Raw genomic sequence first — 23,617 nt, forward strand, 5'->3', positions numbered from 1 at the left:
AGATCTCCAGCAGGACTGTGAGAAAAAAATATTTACAGTAAGAAGTTGTACATTTGTCGGCTGTAAATATTTGTTCAGAGTATGTTTCGACAGTTCATCGCCTGAGAATTGGAGTGTTCTATGTCCATGGAAGTCGGAACTGAGATGATTTGATATAAGCATTTGATAGTTCAAACCACTATGAATATCATGAAATAGAACAAAATAATATTGGTCTTAAATTAAGAACAAACATTTTTATGTGCATAGACGTGTGTGGATATAGTACAAATGAATACTAATATTAATTTCGTGTCGATAGCATAAAAAACCTAAAAAGTGGAAATAGAACACTCCAAATACTCAGGCGGCGAGTTGTTGTCTGTACCTGTGATTGTAACGAGTAAAGCTGTTTACAAACTACGCTGACATGGGAGTTATGAAATTTTTTTAGATTCTACCCCTCATTATTTCAACTCTTGCAGCTATGGTTCGTCTATTCAAAAACCTGTTCAGATACAAATTATAAGATTAATTCAAAATTTGTACAAATTCGATGTTGTGCCAACGAAGGGAGTTATGATTTTTTTGTCTTCCAACCCTTGTTTTTTTTTCAACCCCTTGCAGTTATTGTTGGTCCTATCAAAAACTTATTCAGATAAAAAATTTTGGTATTACTCCTACGAGTTATAATACTTTCAAATGAATGTGATATTTTCCATATTATGGGAGTAGCAATTTTTCTGTTTTTCAATAAACCTTCCCCATTCCTACCCCTTTGGTAGGATTTTGCCCATTAACGAACTTGACTGAGATTTTCCACTACTAGATTTATATGTATCAGTTTGGAAGTGATTTGTGAAAAATTAGAACAGTTATCATGGACCATATAAAAATTTTCTGAAAGTCACACCATGGTAACTCCTACAATAGGTAGTATTTCTTTGAAATCAACCTAAAATAATATTAATAATTATTGGTTCACATTTTCTAGAAGTATTAACTTTTGTAGATAAACTGAGAAACTATAATTACTATAAACAAAGAAAACATTTGAATTTCAAAAATTAATTTTGTATAGAAATTTTTGCTGTAGGCTTTATATATTAGATTATAGTTGTGCCTAAAAAATAATAATTTTGTTATAAATAGTTTTAAAATTTGAAACAGGTTATGAAATAGTTGATTTTCAGTATTATTGTACTGTACCAAAATGATTATCTATAATATAAACTGTGATATTTATACCAGCTGCTTGCTAACATTTTAAATAAGGTGTATTCTTGTAAAGTTGGAAAAAAGAACTAGTTAGTTTAATCATGTTCCATTGGTTGATGATCGTCATATTTATCACCCGCAGTTGGTGACTATAAATCTTGTTCCTTCGAAGTGCATACAGGCAAATTTCTATTCTAATCTCTTTTAAAAAAATCCAATGAATAAATGCATGAATTTAAACAAAATAAATCATTGGAAAGGACTGAAATGTGTGGAAATGTTATCTACTTGAACAATTTAATGTGAATTAACCAAAATAATCATAAATGATAACAATGAAAAACGAAATAACGAAATGAGTCTGAAAAACTAATACATCAAACAGAATCACTCGGTACAATATGAATGAAATGATTTTTACTTAAATGCACGTAAATAAGTAATATGAAGTAGAAAAAGGTCAAAAAGCATCATAAGAATCTATTTATAACGAAATAATTTTACTTGAATAGAAACAAATTCCAATGACTCGTGGCTACGTTAGTTCAGAGAGTTTGGTTTCTTTGGTGCTCAGGCTTGATGTTAGCGCATGTTGCAGGTTGCCTCGTTCGTGAGGGGCCTTCGCGGCACGTCCACCATCGAGGTGGAGCTGCTGAACTCGCGGGGGGAGAACCACCTGATCAAGAGGGTCATCAGCGCGGAGAGCGGCAACTCCTCCTGGTACCTGAACAACATGCCGTCCCAAGTCAAGGACGTGAGTTCCCACCTTCGTCAGGGTATTCACAGGTCACAGAAACCACACGGATAAGTGACGGAACTGAAGGAATGGTCACAAAAGTCATGAACGTAATTCTGACGTAAACTGTAATTGCACTGGAAGTCACGAAACTTACAATTTCCAGTAGCAATTTGCTAACTCGAATGTGGTTTTTTTGATGCCGCACTTCAGTTAACAGTCGCACATTGAAATTAAATAGTTGGACTACGTCCATTTAAATTCTGTGGAAATTATATCTAAAAGGTTTTTAATAGTGGTATGTCAAATCCTAATTTTCTTAAATCCTAAGATTGAATTTTAATCCCAGAGAGTAACTCGAATACACCCCTCAAATCCAAATCTAATTGTCAAGAGACAAAAATAAAATTATGTAGGCCTACAATAAATGAAAAATATTAATTATGGTTTTGAAAAATCCTACCCTTAAAATACTTGTTTCACAAACTAAATTGTACATGTTAGTATGTAGTAAATTATCTTGAAGCATGGTAAGGATAGGTATGAAGAAATAAATTTATCTAATAAATGTCAGAGGTTATCAGTGTTGGAATATTAAAATTTACTGTAGTTCCTCTAATATTTTTCTTTGAAACTTTTCTCTCGATTATTGGATCCTGCAAATACTAAGGATTTGTGTTATTTGAGGATTTGATTGACCCATCCCTACTTATTATTTAGGTATCAAGAAGATCCTGTGATGTTAACAAGTTGTAAGAAAATTTTATTAAAAGGTTTTGAAAAAAATCCGAAAATTGGTGCTCCAAGAATTTGTAGACATCCTGCTTGTTGATTTTCAAATGATATTTTTATTTTGCAATAAAATTAAAATAACAGCAATGCAGGTCAGCAAACAACATAACACAGAAAGCCAAGTTAATACACCATTTAACACTAAAATGCAAAGTATATCATGGAATTAATTAGCATTTAACCAAAACTTAATTCAAATCATAAAAGTAATCTTTTAATGTATGAAATTCAAGGAATGTCTTTATTTTTGGACAAAAAATTGTACCAAAATGTGTGAATCAGAAAAATTAATTAAATTTTTTTTTATTGTGCAACTCTTATCGAGTGAGTCACTTCTAAACCGGACATGTTCACCAATTTATTTATTTTTTATTATTTTGAATGTATCTGTTTTAATGTTTTAAACCAATTTATTACAATTTATTTTTTTCTGACAAAATGGAATATTTAAATATCACTTCTATTTTATTGAAGTAAATTCTTATAAAAATTTATAAATATTAAAAACAAATTGGACAAAAAATAAAACAACTGAATCTTCTCTATTTTTCCGTTATTTCGGTTTAGTACATTATGTAATCCGGGATCAATGTTCATATTTTTCGAGCAGATTTAGTTTTTTGGCCTTGGTCACCAGGTTATGTTACTGCACTGCCAGCATTTTTAGTTCATTCAGAGTTTATCTTTACTGTAGGTTTTTGCTTCAGTACAGGTTTCCATTTTTCTAGCAGTTAGGTGTTACTCATTCACATTTGGTAATACAATTAATACTACAGTAGTGTCTTGATTAACTGAGTTGACGTGGACTGCGGCATCCTCGGGTAAGCAAATTCTCGTATAACACGGATATAAAATAAAACAGGCTGTCTACTTTGAGTTGTTAAAAATAATTACCTTAAGAGGAATAAGGAGACAACTTCTAACTGAATGTTTACTTAAAAAACACTTAAAAATCACAGAGATGCACATTTTGAAGAAAAATCTTGGACAGTATTTTGTTTTATCACACTGCCTCGCTTCGATGCCTTACTGCGCAGATGACATTTGTTCATAATTACTATTTTGCATTGTTTTTCCTATTTTTTTTTTTAAAGACATTTGTATCTCCCGTTGATTGAGTGCTGTAGGCGGTAGCAAGCAGCAGTCTGATGTACAGCACAATGGATGGCTGGTTGTGTTACGTTTATACGTTTTGGCTTTGGGCGACTAGCGCAGTGTTGACTGTTAGTGAGTACACTGCTGCGATTACAGATTTTACAAACAGAAATAGCACAGTGCACAATTTACATTCACAGAGTTGGCCAATATGTTAATGGTGTACAGCCAGGTGAAAAAAAATTTCAGTAGTAGCAGTGCATATTTACCAAGGGTGCCATCACAATAGACGTGAACCGCTAAATAGGAAGGCCATCGTACGGCTCAATCAATGAGTGTGTGACACTCTTGAGTTTCAAATCACGAAGGGTGAATTACACCAAACTGCATGTGGCTAACTATAAACATCTCTTCCCGGCTCGTCGCTTGCTCCTCACGTAGTAGTCACCGGGCTGTGATTTGCGCGTCCTCTCATCTAATGGAATAGTACGTTAATGGCATAAAATTCAAGTTAGCGCACAACTATTCGTGTCTGTAACTTTGCAGGGTTTACTTTCTAGACATTTGTTACATAAACATTTTTTTATTATTTCCTGCCACCCATTAAATTTATGCCCAGCAATTCTTGAACTCTCCGTATAGTAAGATGACTCCTGGTAAGAGATTAAATGTATATTTAATTCAGCCAAAGAAAATTTTACTACTAGTGGTTTCTCTTTCGTTCTTAATAATTTACATACTTTATGTTATGTCTTTTTTATCTTTTATTGTATTTTTTTGTTTTGTTTATATATTTCCTATTTTGTAAGTTTTTTTTCATTTGTCCTTGTTTTTTTACCTTATGTATGGTATGTACCACCGTAGCTCACTGTAGGTATACATGTTACAACTGATAAATAAATAAATAAATAAATAAATAAATAAATAAATAAATATAATTCCAAGAGCCTCAGTGGTTGAGTAGTGAGGCCACTTGTCTTTCACCAAAAGTGATTTGGGTTTGATTCTTAAGCAGGGTTGAGTCTGTAAAGTGAGTAGGTGTTTTTTTCTTTGGGTTCTCCTGTTTTCCAGTTTCAATTCATACCATCAATGTGGTTCACGAGATGTTAAGTCCATTCATTCATTTATTCTCTCTCATTCCACCATGAGAACCTCAATGTGAAAGGACCATCGCAATCTTACCAACATCACAAATTACATCATGATCAACGGGCAGTGAAGTAGTGCACATTCTATCGTCGTAAAGTACCGTGGACTCATCGTTCTTCCTCTTCCTCAGGTTGAGAATCTGGTGACCAAGTTGAACATCCAAGTGGACAATCTGTGCCAGTTCCTGCCGCAGGATCGAGTGCAGGACTTTGCTCGCATGAATCAGCAGGACCTCCTGGAGAACACAATCAGATGTGTGGGTATGTAACGGAAGTAGGTTTAGTACTAGGCACTTAAGGGGGTGCCTCCCATTTCAGGTCATGAGTTTGAATTTATATTAATAACTGATCAAATTTTAGACTTTTACAATTGTTTAACTTTCACGAAATGGAAAAAGATGTATACAGTGCATACTTTTTGCATAATTAGCTGCCAAAGTTACATTTTTAACATTTTTGGGTTGTACAAATAAGGAGAATTTAATATAATGCAGAGCTGAAATTTTTTTTAGGTTTAACTGCAATGCCACTGGCTACTTCATAATATGGTTTGCATTTCTATCACAAAAACTCATTTCATGTTTCTTGGCTGTCAAAATCGTAACAAATTTGAGAATTTTAAAATTCCAGGTAAAATTAATTAATATTTTCTGAAAGAAATTCAAACCATTTCGTGAAGTAACCAGTGGCATTGCAGTTAAACCAAAAAAGTTTCAGTTCTGCAATAAATTAAATTCTCCTTATTTGTACAACCCAAAATTGTTAAAAATGTATCTTAGGCAGCTAATAATGCAAAAAGTATGCGCTGTATATGTTATTCATTTCGTTAAAGTTAAACAATTGAAAAAGTCTACAAGTTTATCAGTAATTACTGTAAATATAAAATCTTGAGCTGAAATGGGAGGCACCCCCTTAACAAGTTCGATCGAACCAAGTTCATCATACTGCCATCTCTGGCTCTAAATTATAATTTTTTTTTTATGAAAAAAATTACAAATCATGACTTAGTTACCAAAAATACATAATGATAATATATGTATACTTCTTCCTGCAAGTAATTTAACAAGCAGCAAATGCAAAGTATATTTTTAGTTTGTTTTTAATAATTTCTAACAGAGAAATGTAATTTCTTAAATTTTGCGGCCTCCAGAGGATGAGAGTTTGTATAGTTTTGCAATATACCATTGTAGCCAACAATGAACATTGTAATACTCCACATACATTAATATGTACATATTTCAAATCTAAGCTTTTTAATAATTTATCATTACCATGAATGTTATATTTCATCAATAGTACAAACTTTATATTTAAAAAAATGCTTAAGTCCCATTTCAGATCATTATTTTATATTTACGTTCCACATGGTTGAACTTGCCGACTTTTTGAGTGGCTGAACTATCATAAAATGAAAAAAATAATTAAATCTCATACTTCATGCATATAATTCACTTGCAAAGTTGCTTTTTGTTGGCGTATGGATAAGAAGAAAGAAATGAAATATAAAATGGGAACTTTATAGGTTTAAATCAATTTTACTGGCTGCCATGTGGCTAGCTGATTCAGTTTCTTTCTGAGTAAAATAAATTAATTATACCTGGCTTTTTAAAAATCATCAAAATTTTTTTATGAATTTAGAAGACTTAAGTAAATTTAATCAAATATTTATGAAATTATTCTAAACTAGTGGTGCACCGATATGGCTTTACCGATTACCGATTTGATTACCGATTATGAGAGCAATAATCGGCAGATACCGATTCAGTTACCGATTATAATGAAATAATTTTTTAAAGTGTAATAATGCACACAAAATTTTTATTCCCATGTGAATTTAATTACAAGAGTAGGTAAAATTGAGAATACAGTTATAATAACAGTATAAAAATATATAAAATACATAGCTGCCAACTTGTACGATTTTCCCGTACAATGTACGATTTTGCGCCCTAATGTACGATTGTACTATTGGTGTAAATTATAGTACGATTTCCAAGCTTTTTTCAATTTTTGTCTCATTTGGGTGATTCGTAACAGTAAATCTATACTGATGTCATACAATTACGGTATGGAACATGCAGTATCAAGATCGTACAAAACAGAAGACGTTTAGTAGATAATAAAGAAAGCTCGTAATACTATATTTTCGGAACTAGCATACTCCATTTGTAGAAGTTATGCCATATTTTCACTACAGCGTACCGTAATATTCACTCATTGTACGAACGTAACCTTGAACGCCATTGGCAGTGGAAAATTACCGTGTTTGCTACAGGCAAAAGCTACACCTACGCGTACGGGAATTGTTTGTTTTCAAGCATGCGCGGAAATTCGCGGTAAAAATGGCGAGTAAACAGAAAAAGAAATCTTATAACCAAGTATTTTTAGATTGTTATAGTAAAGAAATTCCGTGGGTTAGGCGTTCAAAAACTAGCGTCAATTATGCTTTCTGTGCTTATTGCTCGTGTGAAATAAATATTTTGCACGGGGGTAGAAATGACTTGAAATTTCATGAAGGAACAGTGAAACACACAAGGAATGCTTCACTTGGAAGTTCAACCAACATTAGTAATTTTTTTAGTGTTCAAAGTGACGATTTTAGTGTTATTCGAGCAGAATGTTATTTCACATCATTTATTCTGGAACATAACCTGCCGGTGTCAGTAGCAGATCATGCTGGACCTTTGTTGAGAAAAATGTTTCCCCTGGAGCGAAGAATCTAAGAAATACAGTTGTGGACGCACCAAAACCACTGCAATAATTGCAGAAATGGCAAGTGAGCGTCAAAATGTTACAGCAGGTATGTTGAAAAAAGTTCCATTTTCAATTGCTACAGATGGTAGCAATGATGATTCTAAGCTTTACCCAGTTGTAGTGACCTATTTTAGTAAGAAAGATTCTCAATCGAAATGGATTTGCTTGAAATTGTACCGTTAGAGGGTGCTGCAATTGGGAAAAACATCGGGATAATGTTGCTCAACAGTTTAGAAAAGCATTCCATTCCTGTTAGAAATTGCATTGCCCTAGGTTCCGATAATGCATCGGTCATGATTGGCCACAAAAATGGTGTAGCCGCAGAACTTCAGCAACACCATGAAAATATTATTGTTTTGGGATGTGCATGCCATTTACTGCACTTAGCAGCAGAAAAGGGTTCCACAGAGCTTCATGTTCGTGTAGATGAAATCCTTGTTGATATTTACTACTATTTGCATAAAAGTGCTAAACGTAAAGAGCAGCTCAAGAATTTGCAAATCTTCTGTGACAAAAAATCAAAGAAATTCTTGAAACATGTCTCCACTAGGTGGCTATCCCTGGGAGAGTGTATCGGTAGATTAATAGATTTGTGGCAACCCTTAATTTGGTTTTATAAAGAAGAAGTAGATAGTAAGCTTGAATGTCCAAAAGGTTCTTTACATTTGTACAAAATCCCTAAGAAGTTGCCAGGTAAAGTCGAAGAAAGTTCTTGCAGAGCTTCAGATGAAAACAGAAATGCAGGCTTGCGTTCAGGTGAAAGTTCCTTAAAAAGAACTTCAACTTCAGATAACTTTTGTTATGGCAAGAAGATCAAGCAGTCATGTGAACCAGAAGAGCAAAAAACCATTCCAATTTTGTCACGTCAAGAGAGAGTTTTCATGTTTCTCACTGATAACCTAAATAAAGCAGTTTGTTATTTTTTGTGGCATGTTATTCCTGTTTTTGATAAGACATGTTATCCTGCAATCTCAAACACCTCACATACATCTTCTTAGGGGATTGTTGACAGACGTGTTAAAAGAATTGCTTGTGAAATTTGTAAAACCTCATGTCATCAAGACAACACCAGTTCTTGATGTTCTGTACAATAGTGCTACAAACCAGAAGTCCGATGAAGACCTAGTTGTGGGTTGCAATGCATCAAAAGTAGTGGCTGCATTGACACAGTCTGACAAATCTAAGTTTTACACATCAGTTCGGAATTAATTTAAACTCTCATGTGATTACATTATTTTGAAATTTACCTTGAAAAATGAAATTTTAAAGCATGCTGAAGTGGTTAATCTGAAAAATATTGAGAGCTCATCATTTTCTTCAGTGAAGTATTTTGTGGACATGTTTCCTGCTGTTCTACTTGTCAAGGATGGGGAGACACGTGAAGAGGCACTAGACATTCTTCAACAACAGTTTTGTTCTTTGCAGGTGGACAATGACATCCCACTGGATTCAGTGGAGAGAATAGACAAGTTGTGGTCTTACATAGGGAAAATAGGTAGTGGTGTTGGTGGTCTTAAGTATGACAGAGTTGCTCATGCAATGCTATCAGTGTTGGTTATTCCACATAGCAATGCTGAGTGTGAGAGGGTTTTTAGCAGCATTAAAAAAAATAGGACCACTTTCAGAGCTTCAATGTCAGACAAGGTTTTAAACAGTATATTGTTGGCAAAACGTACTAACAGCATTTGTTATGAACAAGACTTCGATGAAACTTTTTTCAAGAAAGCTAAATCTGCCACACATGTATCCCTGCTGCAGAAAAAATAAATAACGTATTCAAGCACCATTATATGTATCCAGTGACATGCACTTAGAATCATAAAAAAAAGGTATGTTTCCAAAACCAAATTATTACTATATTGTTTTTTACAGTTTTTTCGTGAACATTATATGTGCAAAACAAAATAATTTTTGCCGTGCCTCTATTACATATATAAATTGCCTTTCAATGATTGTACTATAATTGTACTATTTTCTTTTGTAAATTGTACTAATTTCTTTTCTGTAAGGTTGGCAGGTATGAAAATACACTATTATGTCATTGCAAAGAGTAAATTAAATTAACTTCTATTTATGTTTGCTATTGTAAACAACTTGAACTACAGTCTAATAATTGTAATTTACAATGGGTAAGTTTTTGTTGCGGAAAACTATCATTATTATCGACTATCACATAAGGTTGCATCAAGAAATTACCGTTTAACAATGTAAACATGTTGCTATATTTTGTTCACTTGAGTTTATAGAAAAATGTTTCCGCACTTGACTTTTTTTCTCCCTAGTTGCCATCTCACTATAATTATATAAAAATGACTCAAAACCAATTCTAGCACATGTGATTTTATTAGTGTTGACTGAATGTATAAAATTATAAATACTTTTTCACTTTTCACGTCACATACAAATAACACAACAACGGATAATGTTACCAAAGACGCCCATAACTAGTTTGTAAAACGCAGTGATAAACTCTGAAAGGTATCGGGACCACGATTTTGAATCGCTACTACGACTCGAAAAGATCGATTGTCATAGAGTACACTGCAACTGCTTGTGGTATTTATATTGCGTGCCATCTATTTTACGTCTTTGGCTATAGGTAATGTACAAGGCCACTAAACAAAAGACGAAACGTAAATAAACGTGTAAGAAAAATGTATTTTTTATTGCTAGAGGCAATGAGATTAATTAAACTTAACTAAATATCTGTAATCTTGATATGACGGAGATAGATGAATTTTGTAATATATACAAATATTACCGTATTTCGTCCTAAAATGTGTAACAAAATATTACACAGTAAAAACCTACTTAATTACGCCGGGACGTAGATAATCGGCAAAGTAATCGTTAAGATAATCGCCGATTACGATTAATCGGTAAGTACCCATAATCGCCGATTACGATTCATCGGTATCCGCATCAGTGCACCACTATTCTAAACCATACTATTCAGAAGCCACCAGCATTGCCTTTAAAACCAAAAATTCAACTTTGCCAGCAATTATGAAAAACATACACTCTATACGTACACATTTTCATTTTGTTGAGGTTTGGCCACTCAAAACGTCGACAAGTTTAACCGTGTTAAATGTAAAAACTAAATAATGACCAGGAAGAAGACATACACAATTTAGGCTTGGTCACACACACGATGTTGGTATTTCATGATCTAGGCATTACTATTATTTAAAGGCTTTTCATTTAAACTTATCATGAAAGCACTCTTGCAGTTTGTGTTTTGTCTCAAATATTCTTAACAGATATTTACTAAGTAGAATCTAATAAGTGGCAAAAAGTCATTAATATTTTTATAAATATGAGCTCTAAAATAACGCTTAGTAAATATCTAGTGAGAAAATTCGTTGACCTATTGATAAATGCTAGGGAAGGGCTAATCAAATCCTTAAATACTATCACATCCCCAGTATTTGAAGGATTTTATGTTTAAGGAAAAATATTTGTTGAAAAATATTAGAGGAAATAAGTAAATTAAAAAAATTCAACACTGATAAACTCTGAAGTTAACTAAGTCATTTTTTTTCTTTATACCTATCCTGTTGACCTTTCCAAAGATAGTATATACTTTTAACATGTAATTTTATAAATAAAATTTCAATATGTATGTATTAAGAAAATTTGTTCGTTAAACAAACATAGGGTTGAATGTTCCAGCACCTTGGTTAAATTTTTAATTTCTTGTACATTATTTTATTTTTGTCTCTCGAGACCTAGATTCGGATTCGAGGGGTATATCGAGATGATCTTTGAGGTTTGAATTCCAGTTTTGAATCCCAGAAAATTGGAATCCGACATATTACTAATTATTAGGGACTAGAAAATTTCGCGATCGTGAAATTTTCACGAATTCGCGCGAAATTAAGTGCAAAACGCGAAAAATACCATTTGTTGCGGAAAAAAAACGAAATTTCTACGAATTTTAACAAACTATGCGCGAAAAGATTTATTTATTATAAATTTAGTATCATAATCATAAAAATAAGTCGCAGTCACACGCATCGACGCAATTCACAAACAATATGTTCGTTTGAATAAAAAAATGTAAGGAAATAAATGTCCTAACCAAAAAAAACATGAAGGGTAAAACTTATAATTAATTATTATTATGTATTATAATAATTTGCGATGCTAATCATTGCTAAGTAATTTATGATTTTCTATTTATTATCTAACATCCGCTTTAATATGAAACACTTAACGTGACGTTGATTCATTTTAATTAAATAAAAGTCCGCCGGTGTAAACCATTCCTTTCGCCAGTCATCGCAGCCATTTTTTTTGCTGCTATGGCCTACGGATAACGCTCCTAGCCAGTAACAAATTCATGATTAAAATTAACACGCCATTGAGTGGGACTTTGGGACGTAATTACGGAGAACATAACAATAAAATTACTTAATACATCGGGCAAAAAGTGACGGTAAAAAAAGATAAAATTATTTACATGGAGACTGCGGGGGATATAAACACTTTTATTTTTAATTCCTTGGGATCCACGGAAGAAAAAAAAAATTAACTTGAAAGAGAATAGTTTTCACTGGTGTGCAACTGCTGCTGTCGTCATGTTCACTTTGGCTTCTACTCCGACGGGCAAATCGGCAAGTTAACAAGATTATTAATTGGATAGTGACTAGTGAGTGAGTAAAAATGCGGAATAAATTAAGTGCAAGGGATCGAGCATTTCAGTATAAGAAGGAGGGGTTTTACTGTACAGATAATAGCACGGTTATGTGTAAGTTTTGCAACACGAAAGTTTCGTGGGATCGAAAAGACACGATTGAAAAACATTTAAAGTCGGCAAAACACGTGGCGTCATTAGCAGCAACAAAAGAAGAGACTACAAAACTACAAACATCAGTTGCATCGTGCTTTAATAAAGTTGTCAAAGACAAAAAATCGGCAGATTATCTTGGAAAACGTGTCACAGAAACATTTGTAAAGGCTAACATACCACATGAGAAACTTAACAATGAACACATGGTGAACTTCATGAATGAATTTATTGAAGGTAAGTAAAAATTCAGATATAACAGGTCTATTGTAGTTTGCGATACCGGACTGTTTTTAATGTACTTGAACTAACCAATCATCCCCACTACAATTAACTTTTTTTTTAAAGTAGCTGACCTAACCTAACAAACTTTTCATTTTGTTTTCAATACCTGAACGAGTGTAGTACTAACCTAGGAAATAAAACGTTTTCCTGAACTACAAATGTCCAGTATTGTAAATTGCAATTGACCCAATATACAACAACAGTTAACTTGAAGTACATCGTTATGCCAGTAAACTATGCTAATGGTGGTCTTAATTTTGAGGAAATTTTTTTTTCAGGATCTGGCGCATTGCCTTGTGTAAAGACTTTGCGAGAAAAGCACCTTCCCAGATTAAATATGGAAAGGGAAGAAAACATCAAGGAGAAGGTCAAAGGAAAGCACATTGCGGTATGCTGCGATGAAACAACAGACAAACAAGGTCGGTGTGTTTTCGTTATAATCTTCAAGATTATAGAAGCCAGTCACCAAGTTGAAATCGTAGTAGGTGATGTCCACATTCTTGAAACAGCTGATGCAAAAAGTTGTTCAAGAGCTATTCTTGATTCTTTGAACAAATATAACATTAGCTATGACAGTGTCCTGGCCTTAGTATCAGACTCAGCCCGATACATGGGGAAGTGTTTTGACACACTTACCAACTTGATGTCGGATAATGTTGTAGTGATTCAGTGTTGGGCGCACAAACTCAATCTGATTTTGAATGTTCTGGGAAAGCACCTTCCTGAACTTCAAAATGCCACTTCCAAAATCAAGAGTGCGTTCCTGAACACTCGAAAGAGAAAGCATCTGTTCCGGCAATTTCTGGATGATAAATATGAAGCTGGAAGGGTTTCACTGTTCCCAATGCCAGTCCTCACGAGATGGTCTTCGTGGTACGAGTCTGTAGCCTATGTATCCGACTATATAGAAGCTATTGTTGAGTTCATGAAGAGTGACGACATAGCATCAGTTAGCAATGTTGGAGTTCAGTATTTGGCAAGTTTGTCACAGGAACAGGTCCTTAATGTTAAGGTGCCGGCTGCCTTCATCAAAGAAACAGCAAAGGGAATTGTTGACTTGATGAAGTTGTTGGAAGGGTCGTCATATCCTTGTAGCAACATTTTGTGTGGTAACCTACGCAAAGTTGAGCAAGTTTTGCAGCTTGCTGAAGCAGGAAATTTTGGCGAAGAAACAAGTTTAACACTGCAGTCGTGTGGGAGAGATGTTGCAAAAGCTCAGGTTAAATCTGCCTTAGTAAAAGCTGCATCACATGGATACACTAAGCTGCTAGCTTTAATTTCAAGTGATCCTGCAAGTCATCTTTATTCTGAACTGAGTTATTTTGACCCTGCACAGATTTTAATTACGGAAGTAACAAAAGATCTTGGTAAAAAATTGAAGAAAATGGCATTGTTCAAGGACTGCGATGAAAGTCAATTGCTTCAAGGCTATAAAGAGCTTCAGTTCTTGGTGAAGAAACAGTTAGGAGACAAAAGTGATGCATCACTGGATTTGATTGCAATATTATTGTCTCTTTCTGTAAATCATCCAGAATTTTCTAAGGGTGCTTTGAAAAGTGTATGGTTGCCATGTGCAAATGCAGACTGCGAACGATTTTTTTCTAAGTACAGTTCTGTTCCAAGTGACCAACGACAGCGCCTTAATGCTGAAAATGTAGCTATTCTCAGTGAAATCTATTTTGAAGGTTGAACACTGTTTTAGTGTGTTAGTTGTATGCCATGTCTATGTGTTTAGTGTTACATATGTATTCAACTTTGCAGTTGTAAATATTATGTATTGTGTTTTATGATCTGTGACAAGCAGGAAACTGTGAATTTTTTTGATAAGAGCATCATTACTAACAAATATAGAAGCTAAAATTATGTACAGATATGACGATAAGTAAATAATAATTTCCTCATTGTAAAGGCTTTAAGAATGTTTTTACAAGTATCTCTGTATCAATATATAATGTTCATATTAATTTTGACTGTTAATTTTGGGAATCCACAAAAAAATCACATTGGTGAAAACACCGAAATGAAAACACAGCTTTTTAGAATTCAAACCACCGCTTTTTGCACTTTCAAAACGACGACATTTTACAGTCCCTACTAATTATTCAAAAGTGCTAAACTTACATAAAATTATCTTAAATAGTGGTGATGACAAGAAAATGAAATAACCACCATGGCAAGTGTGTAGATGTAACTTGTTACTGTACACGGGAATGATGTTATGCTTGCAGGCAAGCAGCAATTGCTCGACGATTGGCAGAAGCTGAAGGACTTGCGGGAGCGTGATAAGTCGATGCACAACGATGTGAAGAGCCTGTCGGAGAGCATCAGGACGAAAGAGAGTCAGAATTCAAGGTTTGCATTTTCTTCCGTTTGTAGCGGGGTGTAGGTCTTGAACGTCACGGAGGAGTCTCTGAACGAACAGCAGTGGGGCCGGAAGTCGTGAAACTTAAAAATTCCAACAGTCTTTTGCTCACTCACGTTTTGGTGTTTTGGAGGCCTGTGCGAAGCCTCGACTAAGCGAATCAGCAGAACCTCTTTTTAATATTCAAGTTGACTTTGCCAGAATAATTGCGATTAGTTTTATCGGAAGCTTCGGTTGTGTTTGCAAAGCTACACACCTGATGTGAAGCTTTTCATTTGTTGCAAAGTTTTAAAATGTTGGAAGCTTAAGATATGCTCATGAAAATATTAATTTTTTTTTGTTTTTGTTTGAAATACTTAATATTAATATTATGCATGGTTATTTTGTACATTTTTATATGATTTTATAAATATTGCAATGATTACAAACATGTAATGATTGTTTTTTTACTTCAATCTTAAATTTTATAAAATAGGTGTAATACAGCTTCACTGAGAACAATATTCACAATTCAAATTGACTTGGAAAATATTTTAAATATTCAATTTTATATTCCATTTTGCATATAAAACTAGCATTCCCACAGGTCTAGCATTTTAATGACTCACTCCATTTCTTAGTCCCGCATTGAATATAAATAGTTGGTGACTGTCTACTTGAATCATGTAGAAATTATCTGTGATGATTTAACTTTATAACTTAAATGTCAGTACATTGTAGAAAATTTAGTATATTATTTTCTCTTGTGTAATTTTGGTTATATTTTTCAAACCACCCTATGATAAAAAAAAAATTATTGAAAATTTTTTATTAAAAAAGTCTGAAAAAGTCACAAAATTAGTTCATCAGTTATTTTTAGACATTCTGTACGTTGTAGCAAATTTTACTGCCTGTTACGTTAATGTAGTATTAAAGCCACGATTGTTTCGTGGATTTGTTGTTTAGTAAAGTAGAACTGAAGCTGATGTTCACCTGCTTCACATTGGTGATTGGACTACAGTGCTCTTGACACATTCTTGACAAGGAAAAGTGATTACCCAATCACCAAAGGATATGACTTTTTTATTGACCATGGAGCACTCTAAAAAGGCTTGATTATGTATAGGCAAGTTGAGTCTAGCCCGGCGTGAAATGACTGGGAAATAATCGTAGCTCTGTTCATTATATTCACTCTATTTTCTCATGTTTGAGATGCCTAGCTAAACTTATACTTTCATGCTACCTGCTAAATCATTACCTTCCCACATGCCAAAACTGAAAGAAAATAACGTTACGTAGGAACCTATTTCTGTTTTGGGAAGCAAGATGGTATGCCTGTACTGTTAACTAATTCAAGAATAACACATCCTATATCTGGCAATATTGCTCTTCCAGTATTATAAAGCAGACATTTTGAAATTGTTACATGATTTTAAAACAATTTTTAGCATATAATCTTAAAATTTTATGTTTGTTCAGTATTTACGTAAATAAATTTAATTTTTCTATTGGTTTGCGTAGTGGATGAATAATGGTATTGGATGTCAGCAATAGTTACAAAAAGTGCAAAGAGCTTGAGTGCAGAGTATGTTAACTTCGGGTACTAAACAAAGTTAAGATTAAAATATTTTCATTTATGCCACACCAATAATTATTTTCATTAATGTTACCTCGAAACGTGAATCTTGTCAGGGAGACAGTTTGCATTGCAAAAACGATTACTAAAACTTAAGTTTATTATATTCTTTAAATTATCTTCATACCATTTCTATCACTGTTTTAAATTCACATATACCATGTTAATAAATCTGAGCTACTTAGTATCATGTCAGTTTAGAATATTTAAATAGTAAGGTGCCTATGTTACAATCTTTAATATGAATTTTTTGTGTGTCAGTATTGAAACTGATATCAGAAGCTTACGAAAGAGGAAGACGTTGGAGCAGCAGTTATTGACGCTGAAGCAGAAACACGGGTGGTTGGTGTACGCTGAGAAGAAGAAAACTCTAGACAAAGTAAGTACCAAGGCTTCTTGAGTGTGTAGTTCTCCATGATTGCGAATCAGAAAGGGGGAATAATGGCATAGATTTTCGAGGTAACTGGTGTTAATTTGGTTACAATTGTCATTGTGTCAGCATCCTGGAAAGTCAGAGGAAAATCAGAAATTGGTCAGGGAGTCAGAAAATTTTCCTGAAATCCTTGAAAAATCACTGAAGATTCCCAATGAAGTAATTTTAGGGTAAAATGTCATGATCCAGTCTGCTACTACCCAGACTGTGATAGCATTTTTTTTCCCTAGTGTTTCAGAGCATTGCCATACACACTATAAAATGGCGTATGCAAGGTTCTGTTTGAACTAGAACAATTATTGTGAAAATAAGGGGGGGGGGGGGGGGGGGGGGAGGTGAGTGTAAAATGGATTTTCTTTAGTTCTTTCAGAAAAATGAAAAATATATTGATTATTTTTAGGGATGGGCCGGTCGAATCCTCGAATCCTCGAATCCCACCGAATCTCTAGTATTCGAAAGATTCGAAATTCGAGGGAAAAGATTCAGGATTCGAGGAAAAATGTTGATGTAAATTTAGTATTTTAAAAACTTAAATGCTTACAATTTACTTCGCCTGTTTACGTTTTCCTTGGAACACATCCTATTGAGGTACAGTAGAACCTCGTTAATACGTGATGGTCAGGACAGAGATAATCACGGACTAGCGATTAAAAGCCCGGAAGGTCTTGTCAAGCTTCTCAGACACCGGCGTGCAGCTGGGTTAAGGCCGTTCACGGTAAGGGCCGGCCATCTTCGAATTAGTGTCTCTGCTTAAAAAAATACAGCACTGCCTAACCGGTGCGTAGTTAGCACCCCCACTTTTGAAAACTAAAGTTTTCTTTACGTCAATCGTTAGATCATCGTTAGATCAGTTTTGATCAACAAAAAGTTTCGTTTGATCAAGTTTCAAACTTTGACAACTAAGCATGCTTTAAAAAATGCGTAGTTAGCACCCCCACTTTACTATATCAGTGAAGGAAATGAAAATTTCAGAGTTTCTCTACGTCAATCGTTAGATCATCGTTAGATCAGTTTTGATCAACAAAAAGTTTCGTTTGATCAAGTTTCAAACTTTGACAATTAAGCATGCTTTAAAAAATGCGTAGTTAGCACCCCCACTTTACTATATCAGTGAAGGAAATGAAAATTTCAGAGTTTCTCTACGTCAATCGTTAGATCATCGTTAGATCAGTTTTGATCAACAAAAAGTTTCGTTTGATCAAGTTTCAAACTTTGACAATTAAGCATACTTTAAAAAATGCGTAGTTAGCACCCCCACTTTACTATATCAGTGAAGGAAATGAAAATTTCAGAGTTTCTCTACGTCAATCGTTAGATCATCGTTAGATCAGTTTTGATCAACAAAAAGTTTCGTTTGATCAAGTTTCAAACTTTGACAATTAAGCATGCTTTAAAAAATGCGTAGTTAGCACCCCCACTTTACTATATCAGTGAAGGAAATGAAAATTTCAGAGTTTCTCTACGTCAATCGTTAGATCATCGTTAGATCAGTTTTGATCAACAAAAAGTTTCGTTTGATCAAGTTTCAAACTTTGACAATTAAGCATGCTTTAAAAAATGCGTAGTTAGCACCCCCACTTTACTATATCAGTGAAGGAAATGAAAATTGCAGAGTTTCTCTACGTCAATCGTTGGATCATCGTTAGATCAGTTTTGATCAACAAAAAGTTTCTTTTGATCAAGTTTCAAACTTTGACAATTAAGCATGCTTTAAAAATGCGTAGTTAGCACCCCCACTTTACTATATCAGTGAAGGAAATGAAAATTTCAGAGTTTCTCTACGTCAATCGTTAGATCATCGTTAGATCAGTTTTGATCAACAAAAAGTTTCGTTTGATCAAGTTTCAAACTTTGACAATTAAGCATGCTTTAAAAAATGCGTAGTTAGCACCCCCACTTTACTATATCGGGGAAGGAAATTAAAATTTCAAATTTCCTATATGTCAATCGTTTGATCATCGTTATATCAGATTTAATCAACAAAAAGTTTCGTTTGATCAAGTATCATTCTTCGCCAAAAAAAATTTTTTCTGTGAAGTGCAATGTTGAAATAGAAGACACGGAATTTTTACGTCAATTTTTTATTAGATATTATCAACAATACATTTTTTATTATGTATTTTATTTCTTTCCCAAATAAACATGTTGAAATCGTGGAAAAATATTTATTTTGTTGAATGTGATATTCTTTTTTGGATCAGATATGTTCGCAGTGCTGCCACAACTTAGAAACATGCAACTTATAAACATATCACTCAGAAACACACCAAATGGAAATTTTTTACTTATTTGACTTCTAAGTTGTGTTTCTTATTTATGATTCTTTTTCAAATTGTGTGGAATGCGAATGAACATTCAGTTGTGCATTATGGCAGAGATTTTATACGATTTTTCATTTTGTCCCTTTTTTACATCGTCTAGTTGAAAATTGATAACCAATTTGGCCATTAGTGCTCACGTCTCAGACTACTTTTTTAAATCTAGTTTTGTTTATCCACTTACTGCCTTTCCATATATCAAATTCATTTGAAGACAAATGTTCTATAAATATAAATAACAGAAAATGAAAAAAAAAATTTAGCATTTCCCCAATTCAAGCAAAAATTAAAATATGATCTGAATAATTGGCGTGTGTTATTGGAAGCGATTTCTAACCAGAGTTTTCATAATCTTAGTTTTAAAAATATCTATATTTGAATATATCTAAGTAAAAATAAGAAATAATAACGGCCATTTAAATTAGCTTTAATTAAATTATAACAATAGCTATTTCTGAACTTAAAATAGAAAACATTTGTTTCTCAGAAACACAAAATTACTGGCTTGATTCTATTGCGTGGTTATTTGTAATAGTGAGTGATATTAAAAAACTGGTACTTAAAAATTTATTTTAGAGTTATCTAATTCGTTTTATTGATAAAACTGCGCCAAATTAGTCGTTTGTGAAATGGATAAATAAATGCACAATCCAATGTTTAAAATTTTTTTGGTTTTGAACTTACGTGCAATAAAATGCATTCATGGCTACGATTAGTCACAATGTTATAGCACTTACATCGTTATTCCAGCAAAAAAAAACAGCGAATTAAATACAGCAAAACCTTTTTGTAAAGATCTTGCTATGCACAACTCAAAATTAGTCTTTTTTAATTTTAAATTTGGAAAAAATATACGTACTTAGTAATATTTTTAAGTACGATTAGATATGGTACGAGTTTATATTTTGACAAAGGTTTGAAGGTAAAAAAATTCATATGTCTTACCTGGAAGTGTTTGTTCATGTATGCCATCAAAGAACTTACCCTCAAAGACAGGCTAAAGAAAGAAAAAAGGAATTTTCATAGGACTTCGTTAAAATGACCACTTCGTGGCTTATCTAATGCATGAATAGTTTGTGAAAACATGTATAACTGGTGCATATGCAATGCCATTTTCTTTTCTCTCTCTTTTTTTTTGCACTGGAAACGTGTCGTGTTTTACCCTTATAAATTACAGCAGGTTTATGCCCGTACTAAGTTTAGAGTAATACGTGGATTAATTTTGTTTTGTATTTTTAGTGTAAACCTATTGTTTTAAGATTTTACCTAGCATTGAAAATTCGCCATCATATTATTACTTATATTATCATGAACTAGATCGAATAAATGGACAGCAGTGTTGTAGTTGTCAGTCAGATATAATTGTCTGCAGCACCGTGTATTTATTGTGTGTCAATAGTTGAGCCAGAAGAAGCATTTAGAGCAGAAGACAAAAACCCCAGCCAGATGAAGGCGCGCCTCCATCCCGTTATTGTTGCTAAGTTCCCTGCCGTGACAAGTAAATCCTTTCACACACCCCCCCACCCCCTTTCCACCTTAATCACTTCTGTCATTGTACTCATATTCAACACATTTTGACCTGCTTTTCTCGGGAGGGAATGTTGTCCCAATATTCCTGGAAACGCAAAGCTCCTCGCGCCTTAGACCCCCTGTCGAGTTTCTGTGAATAACTTGTGAATGGGATCGGGAAACTCCACCTCCCTCCACTTGTAGCTGTAAACGTATAATAATGGTTCGTTGTTGAAGCTGGAAAACCCACCCAAATGAATGAACGGTAGCACAGGGGAATATCCCTAGATAGGGCCTGCCTACGCTGTGCTTATCGTACACTAACGACCCCAAATGTTCCAAAATCAGAATGTCATCCTTTTCAGTGCTGTTGTATAGTTATATTCCATGATATGACTTGTAAAAAATTTTCCTTTTCCTTTTCTTAGGGCCGATATTATGACCCTCGGCTAAATCCTCCGGCTAGCCAGCCGACAGATATAGTCCAGGAAACCAAGACTTAAAAAGGCACAAACCTGTGAAAAATTTGTCCAAAGCTGAATTTTTGCACAGTTGTAGATTTGACTATGCTTAATAACATACCGAAAGTTTACCGCTGTAGACCTTGTGCGTATCACCGAAAATTTGCATTTAACATTCAACGCAAAGCTTTCTGGTACACTTAGTTTTGTGTTTGTTTTCTGGTGCATAAATAAACAAAGATAATGGTATTCTGGCATGCAAACGTGGGAAATACAGTAGTCCATGCGCGAAACACAAAAACTCATAGTTTATCCCGCCAGCTTAAAACGACTTGTCTGAAACCTGTGGGCTTCTAGCCATCAACATGACTGAGGAATCTAGAGCAGAGAAGGCTAAACAATATATTGGGAAAAGAATTAACATTGGGGCTGCAATTCCAGACACTTTGAAGGAAGTCATTGAAGATACAAACTACATTATTAAAGACCATGATATTGATGCAAAAGAACAGTCTTTAACAACCGAAATAGGTCATTGTGATAGTATCCAACAGTTCATAAGGGATATTTTACATGAAGCAAAAATTTGTGCACTAGACAATGGAATAGAGCCAAATCCATATTACTGCCCTGGTTTTTCTGAAAAACTAGCTTGGTTACTATCTTATTTCCCACTTTGGACTGGTGTTATGGCAGAATTTTTTGGTTCACCAAATACTGTAGCATCATCGTCGTCTGTTGAAGGAGATTTTGCTCTACTGAAGAACGGAATTTTGATGCACGAAGAGCCACCTCTAAAACTGCCCAATTTTGTATCAAAACACCTAAGGGCACTAAGTGGTTTAACTAAACTTGCTGCTGCGGAACAAGCCTTAGTAAAGAAAACCAGTAAAAAGCCACCAAAATCATGCAACTCGCAAGTTGATGACTCGCAAAATGAGCTGATGTTTCAAGAGCAGTGGAGAGGAAGGAATGAAAACATACACGATATTCATTTTGATTTTGAGGGAAAAGAATTTCTTGAAGGTAAGTCATTAAAAATAATTAGGTTACCTTATTTCCCGCTTTAATAATAGACATTTTAAAGGGTTAGGCCTACTTTGTTTTAATATTTTAAAATTATATATTTATCCTCTGTTTATGATTTCAGAAAATGTGATGTCCAGAACTCCAAATTGTACTGCTGTCAGACCAAGTATACCATCACACTTGCCCCTGAAAAAGAGGAAGACCTACTTGGATCCAGATCCGAATGTAATGCTGTATCTGGAAAATCCGGAAAATTCAAAAGAATTTGTTGGTTTATTAGCAAACGGGAATTTACTTGGCCCCATGAAAGTCAATAAACATGTGTACACTGTAATGAACACATGCCCATTTGACTCTCTTGTACAGTTGATAACGTGCTTGTGTGTGGACTACGAGCCTTACAGGCGGAGGATATTATAAGAAGGGGGTGAACTAGGAAATATTGTTTCAGAGTTAATTAAAGGGGGAAATAGCAGGAAAACTTATGAAGCCAGATTGAACACTCTTAGGATCATGTACTGTTATAAGTTAGCATCAAGTAAAGAAATGATCACAGTAATCAATGCTGAAGATTCCATCGGGGGGGTTTATTTCAAAAACTTTGTCGAGTTTTCCAAGTGCCATTACTTACATGTCGTGTAAAGACATTTGCTCAGAGAAAAGAGTCAGCACCGATATTTTCTGGAGTGTTAATATGAATGACATTAAAAATGGTATCGAGCATTTGGAAACTGCGGTTATTAACTCGTTAGAAATGAACACTAAAAAAATTTGTGAAAGATGCAGTCAGGAAGTCTTCATAAAGAAAGAAACTGGTCCTCACCTCATTATCGAACCGAGAGTAGGTCTTCCTGATACAACGTTTCGGCTTTCAGACGTGCCACATGAAATACACGTTGACAATAAAAACTTTGTGCTCGGAGGTGTAGTAGACTTTGTCCGCGGAAACCATTTCGTATCGTATTGTAGAAGTAAAGACGATACTTGGGAACTGTATGATGACCTGGCAAAAAAAATGAGAAAAGTTACAGCTGTTAGCATAGTCGGAAAATTTGAGGTTATTGTTTATGTAAACGTGTAATTATTTGTGT

At 34.1% G+C, this 23,617-nt stretch overlaps 1 protein-coding gene across 1 annotated transcript in view; it reads left to right on the forward strand.

Moving 5' to 3' along the window:
- Positions 1–23,617, forward strand: part of LOC134540198 (structural maintenance of chromosomes protein 5) — an 87,174-nt gene that overhangs the window by 11,793 nt on the left and 51,764 nt on the right. The window contains 4 exon segments of the mRNA XM_063382773.1: positions 1,796–1,951; positions 5,100–5,229; positions 15,028–15,151; positions 17,038–17,155. Of these exon segments, the coding sequence (XP_063238843.1) occupies positions 1,796–1,951; positions 5,100–5,229; positions 15,028–15,151; positions 17,038–17,155 (528 nt within the window).

Source organism: Bacillus rossius, chromosome 16 (assembly GCF_032445375.1).
Source record: "Bacillus rossius redtenbacheri isolate Brsri chromosome 16, Brsri_v3, whole genome shotgun sequence".
Lineage (NCBI taxonomy): Eukaryota > Metazoa > Arthropoda > Insecta > Phasmatodea > Bacillidae > Bacillus > Bacillus rossius.